General features: G+C 40.3%; 2 protein-coding genes across 11 annotated transcripts in view; one reads left to right on the top strand and one right to left on the bottom strand.

Annotated features, from left to right (window-relative positions):
- AMPD3 (adenosine monophosphate deaminase 3) overlaps positions 1-19,136 on the bottom strand; it is a 39,957-nt gene extending 20,821 nt beyond the window's left edge. For 3 of the 7 annotated variants that reach the window (XM_030483976.1, XM_030483981.1, XM_030483982.1), the window contains exons 1-6: positions 18,426-18,661; positions 15,544-15,769; positions 13,160-13,355; positions 12,527-12,692; positions 10,104-10,323; positions 7,505-7,634 (exon numbers count right to left, since the gene is read on the bottom strand). In XM_030483976.1, coding sequence (XP_030339836.1) covers positions 7,505-7,634; positions 10,104-10,323; positions 12,527-12,692; positions 13,160-13,355; positions 15,544-15,769; positions 18,426-18,591 — 1,104 coding nt within the window. In that variant the 5' untranslated portion in view covers positions 18,592-18,661. Of the gene's footprint in view, positions 1-7,504; positions 7,635-10,103; positions 10,324-12,526; positions 12,693-13,159; positions 13,356-15,381; positions 15,441-15,543; positions 15,770-16,103; positions 17,497-18,425; positions 18,662-19,013 lie in introns of those variants that run through there. The other 4 variants (XM_030483978.1, XM_030483979.1, XM_030483980.1 and 1 more) reach the window with 4 other exon arrangements.
- SBF2 (SET binding factor 2) overlaps positions 17,723-19,527 on the top strand; it is a 305,339-nt gene continuing 303,534 nt past the window's right edge. Inside the window, exon 1 of one of the 4 annotated variants that reach the window (XM_030483971.1) lies at positions 17,723-17,757. The gene's annotated coding sequence lies outside the window, so the exon portion shown is untranslated. Of the gene's footprint in view, positions 17,758-18,664; positions 18,770-19,359; positions 19,455-19,527 lie in introns of those variants that run through there. The other 3 variants (XM_030483973.1, XM_030483974.1, XM_030483972.1) reach the window with 3 other exon arrangements.

The raw sequence follows: 19,527 nt of genomic DNA, 5'->3' as shown, positions 1-19,527 counted from the left end.
AGACAAGTCTTACAAGACCAACTGACAGAATGGTTCTGCAGAAGGAATAGGAAGCAAGATAATGAGTTTGTAATACAAGTTTCAAGATGATATAACAGTTCAGATAGTAAGTCTAAAAAGCACCATGCAGTACCGTCCCAGATATTGGTAGGTGATGGTTTGGAATCATAAGTTAACACTTGATCATGAGGTCTTATGTGAAACTGTAGTGGAAAGGGCTGCTCTAACTTCTTATACAGAGTAAAAAAGAGCTTCAAAGCAGAAATAAAAAATAATCTTGCTTCTGCACAGCACTGGTAATGCAGCTGTCAGAATGCACCCAGTTTTGCTGTTTGCATTTAAAGGTTTAAAAAAACACCCGAATACTGACAATGTTCCCAAGAAACGTCACAAAAGGGAATAGGAGATTTCAGATTTCACCAACATAAGTAGTTGACATCCTGCTCTGCTTTTAAGGATCAGTAGGAAACACAACATGGAGTACCTGAACAAGTAACAGCCACAATCCTGCAATGTAAACCTCAACTTATGCTATGACATACACTCCACAGAAATGCCACTCATTTATTTGGCACGTGTAGTCATTCAATTTCAGTTTATACATACAAAATTTGTTGCAGCCTTCTAAAGGTAAATGTATCTCCATGTGGATGTTAATAGTGTAACTAAAGACCAGGATATAAACTGAATCCTAAACATAAACAATTGTTAATTGCTGCCCAGTTCAAATATACTAGACGCTTTACAGCTAAATAAAAAAGCAAGAGACATATTACTGTCTTGAAGTACATAACATGAAGTACATTACTAATGCACAGTAAACAATGCTGTGTCTAAAATAGTATAAACAGCTCCACTTAACATATTATTACACTCCTCAGGCTACTTATATAGATACTTGAACCCAAGTGCACTTCTGTTTTAGAAACAAATATTGTTTACTGTAAACACTTTCTGGACCAGTGAAATATTACAAACTACTAGGCTTGGTTGACTTATGTGGGAGAATGAAATAACAGTTAATAGATGCCCTATAAGCTCTAAACATTCAGAAAAAGCAAGTCATAAGCATAGAATACCAGGGTTAGGGAACAGGAGTAAGAGTAGTTTACTGAATTTCAGAATGCACTAGTTCCAGTGGTGGCTCAGCTACTGGAATTAATGAGTCTTGAAAAAACAAAACAAAACATTTCCTCTCTGTTTACATCAACATGAATTCACCACTGTTAGGAGGGCAAGGACGCACAGCCAGGAGACCTTCTGTTTCTTTTGTTTGCCTGTATGCAAGGATCACATGACACAGCAGTAACTGCAGTTCTTTTGAAGTCATGCTTCCCTCTGATAAATAATTCTCAAGTGTGCCTCAGCAACTCAGTAAGCTCCTGTGAAATCTTCCCCTGTCCCCACAAGCATATCACGCATAGCTCTATAGCTGAGCTAACCACGCCAGGCTTACTCTCCAAGAACCAAGATTTTCCTTTTTATTTTTTTTCCCCTCCTCCGTCTCCCTAAATAGATTTCCCAAGAGTAAAAAGATTTTCCTGGAGTCTCTTTCATGCTCTCTCCAGAGAATATGCAGTACTTTGGCTACCTTTATTAACTACCCAGTATATTCTGACCTTTAGGTAAGCAGCAACTTCAGTAACAATAAGTCTTAAGAGTATCACACAGCTTTTTCTTCATTGTTTTTAGAAGGAATGCAACTTTTTGGAAGTTTTAATGACTTCAGCTTTGACCTACCCTAGCACAGAGTTAATCAGTGTGTATGCTTTTGTGCATTTTCACAATTCAGGGTGCAATGCTATCTAAATGAAGCACCTAAACACAGAATCCTTAGACATAGCTTATATGGTCTGATTTGGTTATGGATTTTAAAATTATTATCTTTATTTGAAGTGCTGTCTTGCTAAGAAATTGTTTCTAATTTCATTGTTATTTATTATGAAGGGCATCTACTAAAAGAATTTGAACCAATTGAGTTCATGTAAGTGACAAATGCCCTCTTTGCCTCCTCTCTCCCTCCCAAAAGATAAAACCAGTCCCAGTTTAAGCTGTTGCTATTTTGCTCTTCATACAATACATGAAGTAAGCTGAGGCTTTTCTGGGCCATGAGTAACAAGCCTCTACCATAAGGTCTGTTTGTTCTATTTGCAAACATTCTGCTTGCATTTCCAAATTTGATACAGTGCCACTTCAGCCCAATTTCCCCTTAGTAGAAAAAAACCTCAGCTGCATGCCCTTACCCAAATTTCCTGTTGCAGCTGTTATTGTCCCCTGCCACAGGAGGAAACCTTTTATTCAAGGTCACCTTAATCGTCAATAAAAAAAAACAAAAAACCCCACCATGACTGACAGAAGCCTATCTTGGACCACTTAATATGCCCTCAGTGAACTCACCTTTTTGACAAATGAGTTAACAATTGTTAACACAAAGCTTTCCTTAATTCTTTTAATTCCATCACCTCATTCAAGCAATGGTGGACATCAGTTTTCTTGCAAATAAAAGATGATCACTCAGTGATTCTCCATGTAATGAAGCCAGGCTGTCTTCCTTGGCACCCTCTCAGTTCAGGCTAGCCCCTTCCTTACTGACCTGATCACCCATGCCATTCTGTCCTCAGGCTTTGTGGATGAAATGCTCATACTTCTCAGTCAAGATAGTTACATGTGTGTACAACTTCCAGCTTGCAGGAGCTCTCACTGCCCTCCAAAACATGTCTCGCCAGCACCAGCTTCTCTAAGCTACTCTGCCTCCCTCATCTTCCTGCATTGCTTCTCTTTTCTTCCACGGTCTTTCAGATCTCCACAAAACATCTACCTCAGGGCTTCTCTGTGCATGTCAGAAATAGTTTTGCACTGAAGTAGGCATATATGCTCTACATTCAAAGTGATAAATACAGCAAAAACAAATGCCAAGGGCAGCCCTTTTAATGATACCAAACTTACCCAGTGCATAATCCAGTGTATAGTTAAGTAGTATCCACACTTGCAAGCTACCTGATTTTCAAACACATGAACTTTAACAGAGAAACACTTCTACCCCAATAGCTCTGGGCTTCAGGAACTTGACACTGCAGCCTTTACTTCAATGCTGGATTGAAGGGAAGCCACTCCATGTCCTACTGCTGGATTCCCTGCTCACCAATATATTCATACCGCGTTAGCTTTTCGGATAGAATGCAACAGCTTAATAAAATGAGCTTGTTTCTTTCCTCGCAGCTCTGTAAAAGGCATAAGAGGCAGGAGACACAAAATACTCTGCCCTAGCAGAGGGTAGCACAGTAAAGCTCCTGGCAGCTGAAATAGTCCCTAAAGCCAGGCAGCGCCCCTCAGGAGCTTGTCTAATTCATACTTATGGCATCCAGAGCAACCCTGAAACCAGGAGAGACAGGAGATGCAAATCCCTGCATCTCCAGCTTCTGGTGCAGCTGTATGCATTGCAAATGCACAGAATCAAACCCTATAATGTTTGTATTCACACAAATAGAGAAATACACTGCTGTGAAGTAAAACTGATTTCTTTTTCTTTTAATTACTAAAAGAAATGATAGAGGAAAAGCTTTCTTAGTGGTCTCTACAGAATTTTTGCATTATGATGATTGATGGCTTTCCCTGATCATTATTTCGTGCTTACTTTGCAAGACTGAGGGTAGACGTAAGAATTTACCTCAGCATCTCTGCAAGACAGGAGGGGAGAAGTAGTATGCACAGTGCTTTGAAAGCACAAAGTACAGCTTTACTGCCAGTTAACAGTGGTAAGGCACCATTACCTGTACTACTAACAGAGGTGCACAGAGGCACTCCTGTCCTTTGAATCCCGTGCTATCCTATAAGTCTTCACATTCACTGTCCGTAAATAGATATTGGAGGGGGCAGAAGAAAAGAAAAAAAAAAAAAAAGGGCAACCTTGGAATCAAAGTTCAGGGAACTTAAGTATAAATTCACTGTTCACTCATAAGGCTTTTAATTGTATGTTTAAAAACCAGACATCTATTAATGTCGTTCAATATTTTGTGAGATCTATAAAATTTACAAGTATATAAACTCACTCAAACATCCTTTCTCAGAAGTAACAAGTGGTATTTCATCCCTGTGGTTACAAACAAAAGCTAGAATTTATTTCCTTTTTGTCTAACCAATACCTTAAAAGAAAAAAATAATCAGTTGCGATGACCTAGACCAAATGGTACGTCACAGCAGCCATCAGCTACTGCAACACGCAATTCAGCAGGGCTGTGTAAGCCACTCTAGAAACTGCATTCTTCCATCGATGGCTCCCCGGCCTGAGCCACACAAGGCCGGGCATCTAAGCTAGTGAAGCTGTATGCAGAAGAATATGACATGTAAAAGTCACTGCTATGACAAATAATCAGGTTTGGTTTGCTGACAGACTGAAATAGTGGCTAAAGAGAGAAAGAATATGGAAGGAGGCTTATGCTGTAATTTTCTTCTTCTTTATAAAACTGTATCAAACACAGTACATAGATATATGTTATCAAGGCAGCAAGTACGTGTTAGGTAAACAAGTAGCTTGGCTTCACCTTTTTTTAAAAAACAAAAAAAGCAACAACCTCCCCCTAGAAATAACAACTGAGACAAACCAAAGTTCCTAATAACAAGAACAGCTCTTGGTCCTTTACTTTGAAGGTGTATTTCGGCTTAGAAACTGAATTATCAGCTCTGAATTATCAGAGGCTGTTGGGCACAGTGGTCTACTGGAAGCCCCGCTCAAAAAGCCTCACGCACTTGCTTTGGACAGCAAGACACCCTAGTACACAAACTAAAACTCAGTTCTGAGTTTGTGTGCCACAGAGCTACACTCTTGTTAATTTCATCCTTAACGCAGGCAACCCAGGAGTTATGTGGAGAATCTATTTTTACTGCGGTTTTCAGTTCATCAGCCAGATAAGGTGGGAAAGCCCTGCTGATGGTAAACTCAAGAGTCTTCTCTAAAGTTAGCATTCTCCTACACAGACAATTGTCCACCTCCTTTGGGGAGCCAAGTGGAGCTAGCCAGTCTTTACCACCTATGGATTTTTGTCTGTCTATAGAGGTATTTGTCAGGTTATTAAAAAGCAATTTTCCAGTTCCAGCTTGATCAGTGCAAAACATATCTTTGGTTGCATTCTGGTTAAGTACACTATGAAAGATATACACATGCATTTCCCTTATTTAGTAGGAGCCTTATCTTGGGATTTATTGAATGGATTAACTCACTGAAGAACTCCTACAAAACCTCGAAAAATAGGGGAGAAGGGGGGAAAAAAAAACCCAAAACACAATAACCTTTGTAACACCAGCAAATGATGCTGGCCAGCTTCCTGTACCTTTCTAAATACACCAATACATGCTCACTGATTGATGCTGACACTACATTCATAACTGTTTTAATTTGGGCATTTTCCATCAGTTATGTTGGCTCTTTTATGTAAGCAAATGGATTGTACCAGGTTTCCCACACTAGTGTCTGAGGGATGTAATAGACAACTTCACTAACAACTCTTTTGGGAGGTGAATCTTATTTCTTGCTTTCCTTATGAGTAGTATACATTGTTTAATGATTGACTAACAGAGAGACAACCTGAAAATGTAAGCCCTAGAAGTATCTGTTTCATATTATAAGTTTCACTGCTAATACTGTTATTAGGAAGGAAGCACCTCGGGGAAGTTACAGACCCAAACATTAAATGAGTTAGCAAGGCATAGGGAAAACAAGATTAACTGGGGACTTGCAGGAACTTTATCTACAATGCAGTTTACTTTTCAGAGTGCTTCATAAAAATACTACTTGTAAGCTTGCTTCAGAAGAATACTATTTTAAGCAAGACTAACTCTGTGCAGCAAGCAATAACTGGCAGTAGGAATGATCTCTGGCAGAGAAGAGCAAGCTTATTGCTGCACTCCTGAATTTGGGTATTGCTAGAATGGAAGTGATGGAAATTTTGTGGTTTTGAACAACATTAATCCATTTGTAGACTGGCTTATTTAATAGTAAATAATTAGAAAATAATAAAGATATGTTCAGAGACATCGAACATTTGCTTTTAAATCAAAAGCTGAACTTAGCAAGTACAATCCTGTTAATTACAGCTTCTCAGTAATTAAATTAATTGTCTAAGGCAGTTACCTGATCCACAACTCTGTCCTTCACACCTCTCAGTCACCATGTGTTTTATTATTAATGTCTCTGTCAGCTAGTGAAATGTTTTACCTGAATGTGGCATGGAGTAAGTATCTTCTCCAGGGTTACGCAAGCAAACTGTCAAGTTAGGAGTCAAGCCTCTGCCACTTAAGTCCTGCTTTAAGTGAATTAGCTTATAGATCCTCTTGTTCATAGACTTAACAGATAAAAGTGTGAAATTCATTAGAATTTACCCACCAACCCATCTGCCTCTAGCCTTGTGATAGACAGGAGTACATCCATCAAACACTTGTGTTCAGCAGATTTTGTATTTGACCGTTATTACCACAACAGTGGCAAACATTCAGTAGCCAGCACACTGGACACTATTGGAAAAAGCAAAAATGACTTCTTAGTGTACTAGTACTAATCAAAACATAAACAGAAGGATTAAAGTATTGATCTAAACCCTGAAGTTACAACATAAGGACTACATCTTCCAGTTGCATATAGAAACAACGCAAAATGGGCCTGAAGTGGTTAAAAACACCAGCAACAATTACTGCTTTGTGAAGAAATCTCACCTATCAAACAAGCCTTCTCTCTCCACTAACTTCCTCTTAAGTTCAAGAAAGGGAAGCAAACAGAAGCAGGCTAACACTGGTGCCTCCATGCTTTGAAGAGAAGGTAGCTCCCCCGGCTGTGAATACATCAGGAAATTAAATCAGCTCCCTCATTCCCCTACCTGTCTCCTAATTACACCCCAGTGGTATCTGAGAGACAGCTAAGAATATAACTCAAATAACTTATTTCAGGTTTCATAGACATTTTTTACCAGATACTGATGGCAGCATGAACCCTCAGTTCAGTTTCTGTGGGAGGTCTTTTTAATTTTGACATGTATTTAAATGCTTATTTTCAATATGAAGTTAAATTTTCATCCAAAACCTACACAGCTGTTCTAATACAGTCTAGTATGACTTACCTACATGAAAGCAGGAAAAGGCACTTGACTGACTTCAAGTGAATTAATTAAAATAAATAGAACCTCCATGTGGATATTTTTATTCATAATCCAAGTGAGCTTCATTTGATTAACTCTTTTTCACTCCTTTTAAGCAATCTACATACAATTAAGCTCCTTTGATTCTGGATAAGTAAAACAGATGCATTTAGTGTAATCCATTTAACCCACTTGCATTCAAGTTCATTTTCCTGGCATGTTCCCATGTAGAACAATTTTAATACTCTTAAAATAACGTAGTTCAATTGAGCGCTATTCACACATCACTTCATGTATATCATCTACACCTCACACAAGAAAAGCAAAATTGCTGGAACTCCTACTAACAACGTCATGCCTTTAACCCTTTTCACACTTACCTTTCTCACATTATAAAAGTCTCGATGGGGATTACTCTTTAATTCTTTAAATTCCGACATTTCATTTAACATCTCATGTAAACTAAATTTAGATTCTAAGAAGTTAAGCCTCCGATGACAATATGTTTTCCTGTAAAAGAAAACACAAAAATCAAATTTAAACTATTACAATTTTAAGTTCAGAAAGAACTTGAAAGTTTTGACAGTAAAAAAAATTACTTTTTTTTTTTTTTTAATATGGAGACCAAGACAAATCCATTCTTCTTATCCTACTGGTTAGCAATCAATAGCTAATATGATTTCAGACCAAACCTCAAACAAGCTTTACAGAACTGTGTTACGTCCTTTAAGTAGTCCAAGTATTTATCACATAAAATGCAGTTCTTTCAGCAGTGATGATCAGAGAAACCATAAGGCCTGTAATCAAATGTGATACCAATTGCTACTACTCTGAAACTATACCTCCAATAGAGCAGATCGCCTCATACATAACAAACCACCAGGAATCCAGACTATGGATATGATTTAAAAAAAAAAAAAAAAAAAAACCAACCAAAACCAAAAAACCCACAACTCCCCAGTTTGTTTGCTTTTCAATGTGAATATAAGAAGCCAAGCTATGATCCAATACACTTACATTTTTTTATGCCTTAAAACACATATATTGTGTAGAAATACTTGTTTTGCAAAATATTTTCTTTTGCCTTTCTTTGAAAAATCATGGTTTTGTCCCTGCTTGCCTACTTCGTCTTCACTTTCATCTTCTGTTATGTTTCTCTTTCTATTTTTAACCAATGACATGTTTTTTACCTTCACCATCTGTCAATTCTTAGTGAATCTACAATATTTTTGTAGCACTAGTCATGTAATAGCCTTCTTTTTTCTGCTTTATTGTTGACAGTCTCTCCTCAGTGGGACATAAATCCCATCACAGACTTGAAAGTCCAATTCAAACACAGTCTCATTGTACGTGATATTGATCAAAACACATTTGCCCGCTGTAGGAAGTCTTTGTTGGGTTATACTGTTATTCAAGACACTGAAAAACTGAGGAGTAGGGGTGAGATTTTCACCACTTAAAGAACAGTAAAGCTTAAAGAGTAATGGGTTCTTGATCTCCAAGCAGCCCCATGTGTGATAGACATAAATGGCAGGAAAGCACTTGCTGCAAACAGGGAAACCATACCATATAAAGAGCTTATGCAACAGAATTACTGGAAAGACTTTTTCCTTTTGGTTTGTGTTTATTTATCGGGGAGTGTGAATCAGCCTGCAAAAGCTTAATCTGAAGAAGTGAAAGTAGATAATTGCTCCTACATTCACAAAGGTGCTGGGTGTTCTAACATGTCCTCCAAGGCCCTTCCTACTTACAGCTTCCTGATAAAGGCTGTTAACAAAAGCTGCAAAAAGAAGGGTCTTCAGTATGACTTGTGTTTCAACTTTTTCCTCGTCCTTTATCTTCTCAGTATGTGACTCTTGGAATATAACACACTGAAACTAGAAATGCGTTTCCCCATTGCATACTGTAAACAAAGCACAATCAAACTAGCTTTGATTTGGAGCAGCAGTGCTGATAATGCTGGCAGAAATACAGGCTTTTGCTCTTGAAAAAGCACTTGGGGAATGGGGCAGTTCTGTTCAGCCCATCTGCTTTGTCACTATCAATGCACAAGGCAGACAGATCATGCTGCAGGTGTCAGACACAGAGTCAAAGGGAAAGAACGCATCAGGTGTGACTAACTTGTCACACTGTAAGTGATGATCTCCCTAAGGCAGGACTAGAAATTGTAGCGCTGGCAGGCAGGGCAAATAGTTCGGAAGCACAGTCAAGTTCCTGCTTTGTTCCATCCTAGGGTGGATTCTTTTCCTTTCCCAGTGTTGAGGCCATGAGAAACCTTGATGGTTCCAGTCCTCAGCTGGGAAGTAAACTGAAAAACCTGGATGTACATGTTTTCATTATGTACTGGGCAAGGACATTGCTTTGTCACGAGTGTGTCAGTGACTATTCTAGAGTTGTTAAGTTTCTAGTTTTTAGAGATTTCCCAGGAGTTTGATGGTTCTGGGAAGTTTCAGACCTATTTTGATTGTGCGTGCGTGGATCAGTTTTGCAACACATGAGCAGTTAATTCACATCTGGAACAAATCAGACTGAATATTTAGGTTTCTGAGCTGTTCTGTATGCTCTACAAATGCAAGGTTTCTCTTCATGCAGCGGGAGTAGAACAGACATGAAGAAATTCCAGACAACTGTTCAAAAACCTCAAATTCAGTACAGGCCAAAACAAAAGAGGCAAGGTTCAAGTTTCAGTTTCCATGCCTCAAGAAGTTTGGATCAGATCTGACTTGAATGGGAACATTTGGCCAATTTCTTGCTTCTCTGTTAACTGCTTCTCATTTTGCCACAGTTGATGTAGATAAATTAAAGAAATTAAATATGTCTGTATTTTGCTTTTTTTACTTTTAAGTAATGCTTAAGAGGAAAACAAAACAGTACTGTAGAATGAGCGTACTGAGGAATTAGATATTGTAAAAGCGAGAAGTATTAAAACTAAAGGTAACCAGCAGCCTGAAGGGGCAGAGAAGAAAGAAAGAAACATACGTTGGACCATCTGCAATTAGAGCAAGAACGTGGCTCAGGTCAAGAGTGTATGTCTCAAGGTCAGGATATGGCAGACTCCGAGGCTCATTGAGTTCCATCATTTCTTTGTTATCATAAACAAAGGGAATGCCACCTTTTATCTTGATAACATAATCCAAATTGTCTGGAGCATCATCAAGATTGTAAGGATCTTCGTTTTCTTCTGGGGGTGAATGGAAATCTGGAAATAAATTTACATTACATTAAGAGAAAATAGCTTGCATAAAAGGCAAAGTAATTACAAAAAGGACTTTCCGCTTCTATAATGCTTCATTTCTAGCAGATCTTAATTCTCCTTTTAAAAATCACATTTTCAGTTACTGTAAAAGACCTGTTGTTACAACACAGCTTTATTCTGACAGGCCTTAATTGCAGTCCCTCTGTAAGCTAAGTGCCTATCTTATTTCAAATATTATACATTAGAGTTCTCTGAACCAATGTATAAATATATTTAATACTATTTTTTATTAACGTATGATGGCACAAGTTTCAAAATAAGTTTTCAGAAGTACTTAAATTAGGATTGTTGAAAGTACAGTTGAGATTTTTGAACAATAAAACATTTGTTGACTTAATACCCACCATTTTTTTTTCCACCTTGTGACTCACTGTAGTAATTTTGTTAGTTTGTATTTAAGCACATAGTAATGCAGTTGTTCTCATCTTGAAACATCTGTCAGAAAAGAACAGGCTGTGCCTTACTTTACCTCTGCCATTCCCACAATGCAATGAGGAGGAAATAACTTAAGACTCGGTGCTTTTCGCTCTGACCAAGGCAGTGGTTGGTTTGTAGGGTTTATTTGGGGTTGGTTGGTTGGTTTTGCTGTGTTTTTATTGGGGTTTTTTGTGGGTTTTCTTTGTTTGTGTTTAGGGTCTGTCTTTGTTTGCTTTTTTTAAATAAGACTATTTTTACATTTAATTTTTTTTTTTTTTTAATAGAACCAAGAAGTGTAGAAGCCAGAGATAGTAAAACACAACTACAATTTTCCCCTTGGCCTTCCAATCACGACCAAAATCACAAAGTACCAGAAGCACAGTTGGGATTTGTTCAGTGCAGTTTTGTAATCCCTTTACAAAAATAACAATTTTGGGGGGGCGTTTCTGAGAATCAGGTAAACGCACACACTTCTGGGAGATTCAGCTTATGTGAACACTTTTAACACTGTTGCTCATGTTAGTGAATGTTCAATGCTGCTTCTCCAGTATCTTACCACTGCAACCAGCATAAAGGATGTGCCTCAACCACATTTATGTCAACTGAACTGCACTGTTGGGCTCAGACTTATCAGACTACTTCTTTTACCTGTTCAGTTAAGCCAAGACAGAAAAGTAATTATCTGGTCCTTTTATTCACTTAGAGCACCTGAATGTATGTTATAAATATTAGAGATAAGAATGGTATCAGTTTGTAACTATCCATCTCAAACTTGTGCCAGTTAAGACATCATGTAATGAGAGAGTAAGTTTAAAAATTATAACTGTAAATAAATTAACTTAATAATAGCTTGAAAATACATCCCTGCCAGCTGTTCCAAAATATCTTTCCTGTTTTGAATATTCTTTACATTCTTTCTGCATAACAAATGCTTGAAAAAACATGTTAATTCACCCTCTTTATCCTACTGAGCTAGAGGGTACTTGATTTAAAATGCCACTTTATGGCTTAGAATACATTGCAAACAATATGGACACATCTACAGCGGCAAATCTGTACAGACCAAAGGTTACTCCTCACACACGAATCCAAAACTAGCAGTGCCAGCTGTTTAATGTACAAGCAAAGCTTTCAAGACACAACCCACCTAAGCAACAAATATCACTTGTAACATTTATAGTGGTGAATATGGTCAACCTAATAAGTCTTGTTGAGAGATGAGAGTTTATTAAACTGGGCAGAATGCCCAACAAATATGACTATACTGCTTTCAGCCTTGACCTGGTAAGTGTATCATGCCTGTGAAATTACTGACTCAGGGCTTGCTAACTAGCATGTCTGTATCGTGCTTCAGTTTGCAATGTAGATGAGCTCATAATCCCTTTAATTTCAGTATGCCAAGATCAGGAGAAATTACTCTTCACTTTAAACCATATCCATATAGCTTTTTCCTGGAGCTACACAAGTATACTCCTTACCAAAAAACAGACAAAACAAAAATATCAGTGAGCATCTAGTATGGGGGGTTTTAGCTTTTGACAGCTTCAAAGTTTCAGATTAGACACAGGATTTATAACTCAGGTCCATCAGTAATTCTCCACCACTTACTAACAGAATAAATTACAGAGGCAAAGACACTCAGAAGAGATCACCACAAAAATCCAACTTACCTTTACTACAGCAGTGCATGGGTTTAATTCTACATTTTAAAGAGAACAAGGATATTCACCTGGATACACTTCATCTTCAACTTTCCATTTTTCATCTTGCATACTACACAAATACTGAGATGTTGTTCTTGGGAAGCGATGGTAGGCAAGACGTGAATACTTTTCTCGAATGAGAAGAGCCTTCACCAGGCTCTTGGCAGCTTGTTCATAATCATCAACTGTAACCTGAAAGGAAAGCCAGGATAAATACTGACAAAAACAGAACAGCAGTTTTAGCAACAAACTGAATCCACACCAGTAACAAGGAGACTGCATTTCCAGAAAGGTAAGAGTATGTGGCTGGACAGCATGGATCTTGCCCAAGATCTCAGGAAGCCAGTGACAGAAGCAGAGTCCAAATACAATGTGCAAAATATACAGGTTTTTTTCGTCCTACAGTATATTACCCATTTATTGAATGCCTGATTATGCTTTTATCATAAAAAACTAAATCCAATAGATAAAAAGTATAAAACGACCTGACCTCAACTTTAACTGTTTTACAAATTGATGTGTTCACAAAGCAATTTACAGTTTGTTGCAGAGAGCCATAATACACTGTCATGTCACACTTCATGTACATTAGCTGCCCGTGGTTTGGCATTCCCCCCTCTCCCCCCAACACAGAAAGGGAAAAAAAAAAGGTTTCTTACCCCTGCACAGTAGTCCCCGCTAATCGAAACTCTCTGAAACTCTGGCACATCGTATGGCACTTGGACTGGCATAAAAGCACTTGGAACAACTGGCGTTGCAGGAGACAGAACAGGATTGGCCAATGGTGCTTTCCATTCCTGAGATGGAATTTGTAATGACAAAGACTGGGATCGAATCATCTTGAAACTTTTCTTCCTACAAATTCATGGGATAAAGCATAAAATAAGACATGGTATAAAACACTGAATACACTGGAAAACTGATTACAGCAAAGAAATCACCCACTACGAAATTTTACAAATGCTGTCTCTCATACCACAGGAACAAATGTCAGCCACAAAATATTTGTGCTTGTAGCTTTCTTCTATTGACATTTTGCATGACATTGATACACACAATTGCACTTACGCTCCATATGAATACAATATGCCAGAATTTATTAACGAGCCCTGTAAGATGCCCTACGTTTGTTTTGTTTCACTTCTTACAAATTCAGCCATTTAGTGCCCTGAGGGACAGAATGGACTTGTGTATCAAAGCCTGCTACATTATATTACTCTGATAACTAATATCAGCCTTTTGCTCAAGTCTCACCAAACACTGCCTAAGGAATAACTACATGCTCATCTTTTTTCTTACAAGTTTAACTGAATGACTACATATGAAATTTTGATGAAACTGTGACAGATGTGTACCTCCGATAAATCAGCTAAAAAAGCATGTTGTATTTCTCAGTGAAGTAATACCTCAAATGAAGTTTTGGAGTATCTCCAAAAATTTAGTTTATTTTCCTTACTCAGTTTACATTTATTTAAACGTATTTTAAATACTTATATAATAAGTAATTATGTTATAAAACTACCTGCGATATCACTTTCTTTCACACTGTGGAAATAGTTCCTTGTTTTATAAACTAGATGTCAAAACCTTAAAATTGTAGTAAAAACCACTAACAAAGAAAAAGGAATACTGGAATACTCTGGAAGTTGCATATTATGTGAAATTCTGAAGATTAAGAACATGGAGTGCTGGTATAATTAACACCCTATGATTAAATTCCATCCTCTCAAGTACTTGTAACCACCTTACAAATCAGTATGAAATTCCTGAAAGGCAGTGCTGGATTAACTACAACTGAAATCAACAGAAGTTTTACTCATGTAACTGTCCTTGAAGTACACTTCAGTCCCGTAGGACAGGGATGAATACTTGTTCTGTTCCCACTTGTAAACAACATACTTACAATATCCCACTTCCCACAGTTAAACTGGTACAAAACTAGAGGTACAGTTTGACAGAATATATTTCTGTACGACAATTTCCCAAATTAGAAGTGAAACTTATCAAATTCAGGAGGAAACAGATACCAAACAGTTGTTTGAATGAAAACATCTAGTTTTCCCTTCTGTGCTTGTTTATGTCTATGAGCATGCCAACTGAGAAACCCACTTGTACAATTCAAAACCAGAAGTCTCAGCCTGTATCATCAATGTGTCATACCTTAATTTAACTGAATTAACTCTTCTCCCTTCCGTTCCAGAAACATGATGCCGAGCATTGCCCAACTGATTGTCTGCAGCTAACCCGGTACATGTGTTTAGCTATCACTTTCAAAGGCTTCCTTGTCTGCTTGCTTTTCGAAGAGTCTGTACATGTCCAAGCCATTTGCTGTCAGACTGCTGCTGAGCTCATGTGACTCTAGGGAATAGTCCAGCCAGTCCACTGAAGTTCAGATACTGGAACAGCCTGACACCAGGGTGAGGCCACCTCTTTCACAGGAGGTTTGGCTTTGTTAGATTTATGGGTGGACTTTTTTTTTCCTGAGAAAATTCACGATGTGTGTTTTTATGACTAATAGTGCTTAGATTTTATCTCTGAGTTAAGGAAACCTACAAATAACCTCATTATGCCAATACCACTTTTCACCTTCTCCCTTGATATTAAATGTGAAGTCTTCGCTTTCATCTATTTTTACCGAGACTAAAAGAAATACCATACCACTGTCATTTTCTCTGTGACAAAATTTTCTGGTTTTCCAAATTAAACTAGAATAAAGGGGGAGCAGAAAGGGTTTCTTTTTCTGACTTGAGACTTTGGGTTGTGTTCATTTCTACCCAGCTATGCTGTCTGTTAAACTTGCATAAGCAGTATCTATGCTATTGCTGGAAACGCAGCTGAGACAACCTCACCAATCCCACCTTCCTAGGACTCATCCCCACACCTTCTGCACAGCAGAGGACAGCACACAGGTGCCCATGGTACCTGCTGCTGAGCTTTCTCCTGAAGTAGTAAGAGGCAGGATGTTATTTGTCAGATATTTCAGTATTAACTCAAACTCTTTTAAAAATCTGTTTTCCACTAAGAAAGAAACTACTGAACAAACCTTTTAGCTGTTTCTGCAGACTGTTGTTCTGCCAGTTCCTTCTGCAGTTCCCTTTCCTTGGCCTCCTTCTGCCCAATAGGGCAGTCTTCAGGCACGGTGAATAGTGACAACGCATCTTTGCTGTCTTCTTCTCTGAGAACTTTAGCAAACACTTTCTCTGCTAGAAGTCGTACATGCTCATCAACCTCAGAGATGTTCAGCTTTGGAAATTGTCTGGGCATCTCGGCTAATAAGGAAGACAGTTAACAAAGTTATAACTACAAGAAGAATAAAGAGGTGCGACACTGGGTTTTTTTTCATGGTACACCTATCAAAATTAAGAGCTTAGAGCAAAAGCAGAATAAAGTAGAACAGCAACACAGAATTTAAACCAGTATGCAGTACATAACCACAGGTATCCAACTAAGAATCTTTACTTGTGCAGCCATGCCAATTTGTGAAATCAGGAACTTCTTGGTATACTCATGAAAATTCTGTAAGTACAGATTTGCCAGTAGATTCCACTTACTCGCATTGCCAGGCTATTACTTGTGATATAATTTGTACTTAGCTGTACGTACTTGCACTGAACTTGAAAATCACATTCAACCTGTTGCCTGCCCTGCTCAGAGACTTTGAACCAATTTTAGAGCCACAAACAGGTTAGAAGAGCAGTTTGCACATTTCTACCTCACTCCATCCTTTCCACAAATAAGAAAGTCATGGAACTGCTGTGAAGTAAAATGGCTGCACAACAGGAGCAAATATGGTGTGACTTCTCCCACCTCTTCCCCATTTGTTTTCAGTAGTTTGTATCCTGCTTTTGAGATGTATGTGGGAAGCAGATAGGATATGGGCTTTACACGTATCTGGTAGCATTCTGGAGGGGAAAAAAAACATAGGCCTTGTAAGCTACTGACCAGCATTATTTATTATGTACTATAAAGCTTTTTGAATGCCTTCAGTATGATGGAGCTTGTAACAAATAAGATTAAATTCTTATTACACAAGTTAAAAATAGCAATGAACATGTCACAACAAATGGATCCAAGCACTCTCAGAATGTGAAGTCTGGGTCCAAAACTGGCATTTCAGAATCTTTTGGTTACAAAAACGCATATTTTATAACATGGTATTCATTTAAATAACGATGTATGCTGAAAGTGAGCATGGCAGTTTTTAATCGCTCCAGGCATAACTCATCAGGGCCCCCATTACAGTATTTCTGCAGGCATGCTGCAAGTTTCAGATGTTGATATGTGATCCTTTTGATATGTGATCCTGTTGTTTTCAGCCTAAAAGATTCTAATTAATGTCCACCTGTTTTCAGAGTTGCCTTTAGAACACTTGTGCTTTTATTCTAAAAGCAAATACAGCATGAAAAGGTGACAAGAGATATATTGGACCATAAATGGACCATAAATATGGCCATGTAATGATCATCTACATTATTTTGCATTCTTATTTTGTAAGAACTACTTCACACCCCAGCAGAAACTGGTTTTAAAGAGCTATGGATCTGACTCTGCAGTTTTTCTGCCTGGAGAGTATTTGTTTTGCAATTAGCATTAAGTCTTCATAAAATCAAGTATAGCTACATAAAAAATATAAAAATACCTACACATTTAGCTGAATGATTCAATGACAATGCAGTATGATGTCTCATAAGCATCCAAACTTAGATTCGGTTTCTCAATTTCAAACCTCAATGAAGTCATGGGAATCTTTCCACTGACCTCAATGAACACAGTTGTCAGCAACAGTAACTGCCATACAGGCAGTTCCCAGCAACGAGGGCCTCTTTGGCCATTTCAGCCAGGCAAGAACAGTATAGTTACTTGACCACAATAAGAGTGCTAGCAATGATAGTAAAAAGTGGAATTATAATGCTTCTCCTGCTTCTAAATCAGCCATCAAAACATCTTCAGTACTAGCTGACTAGGACAGGGAAAATCAATTGGTTTTATGTTTATCACTGGCTGAGCATTTTCCTAGTATAAATTAACACTCTCTTAGAGAACTATAACCAGAAACAAAATGCAGTTGGAAATACATTGCATGAGCAATCATACCATATTTTAAATCTTTACAATAAGATAGTGAAGTCAAAATATACTGATCCAAGTACAATCTTTCACCGAGACCAACGGTGGGTTTTTTTCCTTTCTTACAGAACCTGATCTCATGTTCCCCACTCAAGCAAATGAGAGACTAGGGCACAAAACACTTTGAAAGGTAGGTTTACCCACATCACTGCTAGCTTATGTCACTGAAATGAGCTTAATAAACCTAAAATAGTCATGAGGCACTTCATGCAATACTCATGCAAACTGTGCCATCCTGAACTGGAAAAGGGATGAGGATCTTGTATCCAGTATCCTTCTATACAAGTGCTGTCCTTTACCCAAGGTGAGCAACTGGGAGTGCAACAACTAGACATCCTAATGGGATAAGAAGGGTGTATGAATGCCATCCAGCAACCAGCAAATGCTCTTTTCCTAAACCTCTCCCACAGAAAGACTGCTTAGTTGCTCTTCGGTTCTGCACCTTTGTAGAAGAAAGCTAATGAGGCATGCTGCATTAAAAAAAAAAAAAAATGATGGAATGACTATTCAAAAAGCAATTATTGATCAGGAATGTAATGGGCTTGAATATGTAATGAGCACACGCCATGAAAACAAGAACGACAACCGCCGCCGCCTCCAAACCCCCACGGACAGCCAGCCGGCAGCGCGGAGAGCCGCATCCCGCCGCCGCGAGCAGGTGGGGCCGGACCGGGCCATGGGGCGCAGGAGCCCCACTCACAGACGCCTCGGGTCCGTCCCTGCCAGGGCGGCGACCAAGGTCACCACCACCACCCCGGGCCGGACCGGCACGGCGCTGCCGCCTGCCTCGGGACTTACCTAGTGCCCCGGTGAAAGCCATGCTGGGGCAGGGCTGGGCCGCGCCACCGGCGCTCCCGCCGGCTGGAAAGACTCTGTCAGAAGCCGCTGCCGGCGGAGGAGAAGGAGGCGGCGGCGGGAGGGAGGAGCTGCTCCCGCCAGATGCCGCCGCTCCCCTCTGCCGCATTCCCCCACCGGCCGGCCGGCCACCCCAGTACCGCAGCGCCGCGCCGCCCCTTCCCCGGTCCTTTATGGCCGCCACGGCCCCCGGGGGGAGAAGCCCGCCTGCCGCGCCCCCGGCCCCACCGGGGAGGCCCGCTGCTTCCTGGGCGGCAGCATCGCGACCCGGGGCGGCTCTGCAGCAGGTGGGGCCGGGAGCAGGCGGAAGGAGGGCGCTGAGGTGGGGGGCGGCGGACACAGGGTGCAGCGTCGAGCCGGGCGACACGCCAGCCGCAGGGACAACCGCCCGCCTCCCTGCCCGCCTGTCCGCCGGGGTGAGGGGGGGGCTTCTCCGCCCGCCCAGCCCCGGCGCGGGGGGCCAGCGTCGCGGGGGGCCGTTAACGGTCGCCCTGACGGGGCGGGGCGAGGGGGTGCGCGCCGTGTCCGTACCTCTGTGAGGAGACGCCTTCCCAGCGGTGCAGGCTGTTTCTTTCGGGAGGAAGCAGCCGCGGCGGTCACTGCCCGGCGCCGCTCGCTCGCTCCCGCAGCTGCACCTGCGGGAGTGGCGGGGGCAGGGACGGCGCCTCCCCCTTGAGGCCGTGGCTTCAACGGGAGCCGGAGGATCGGAGGGAAGCCTTCTCTCCCCCTTCCCCTTCGGAGGCTTCAGGACAGAAGTCGCTCTGTCACATGTCTCCTCGCCGCTGTAGGAGGGAACTACCCGGGTCGCGCCGCCTCGGCCCTCCTCAGCCCGCCTCGGCTGCGGGACGCCCCGCGAGTGCCGCCTTCGCAAGCGCTCCTTTCAAAACTCTTTCTCAAAAAGCGCTTTAATGTAGAAAACTTTGGTTCGAGACCAGAACGTCGTAAGGTTGGTGCAAAGATGTGACCCGATAAGTAAGTTTGCCGGCGGTGTATCGCTATCAGGAGTTCTCAGCAATGTCCGCCCTTCACCGTAGCTATACGGCTT

This window comes from Strigops habroptila, chromosome 4 (assembly GCF_004027225.2).
Source record: "Strigops habroptila isolate Jane chromosome 4, bStrHab1.2.pri, whole genome shotgun sequence".
In the NCBI taxonomy this organism is placed as follows: domain Eukaryota; kingdom Metazoa; phylum Chordata; class Aves; order Psittaciformes; family Psittacidae; genus Strigops; species Strigops habroptila.
Note: the sequence above shows the minus strand (reverse complement) of the source record. Positions and strands in the feature narration are given on the sequence as shown.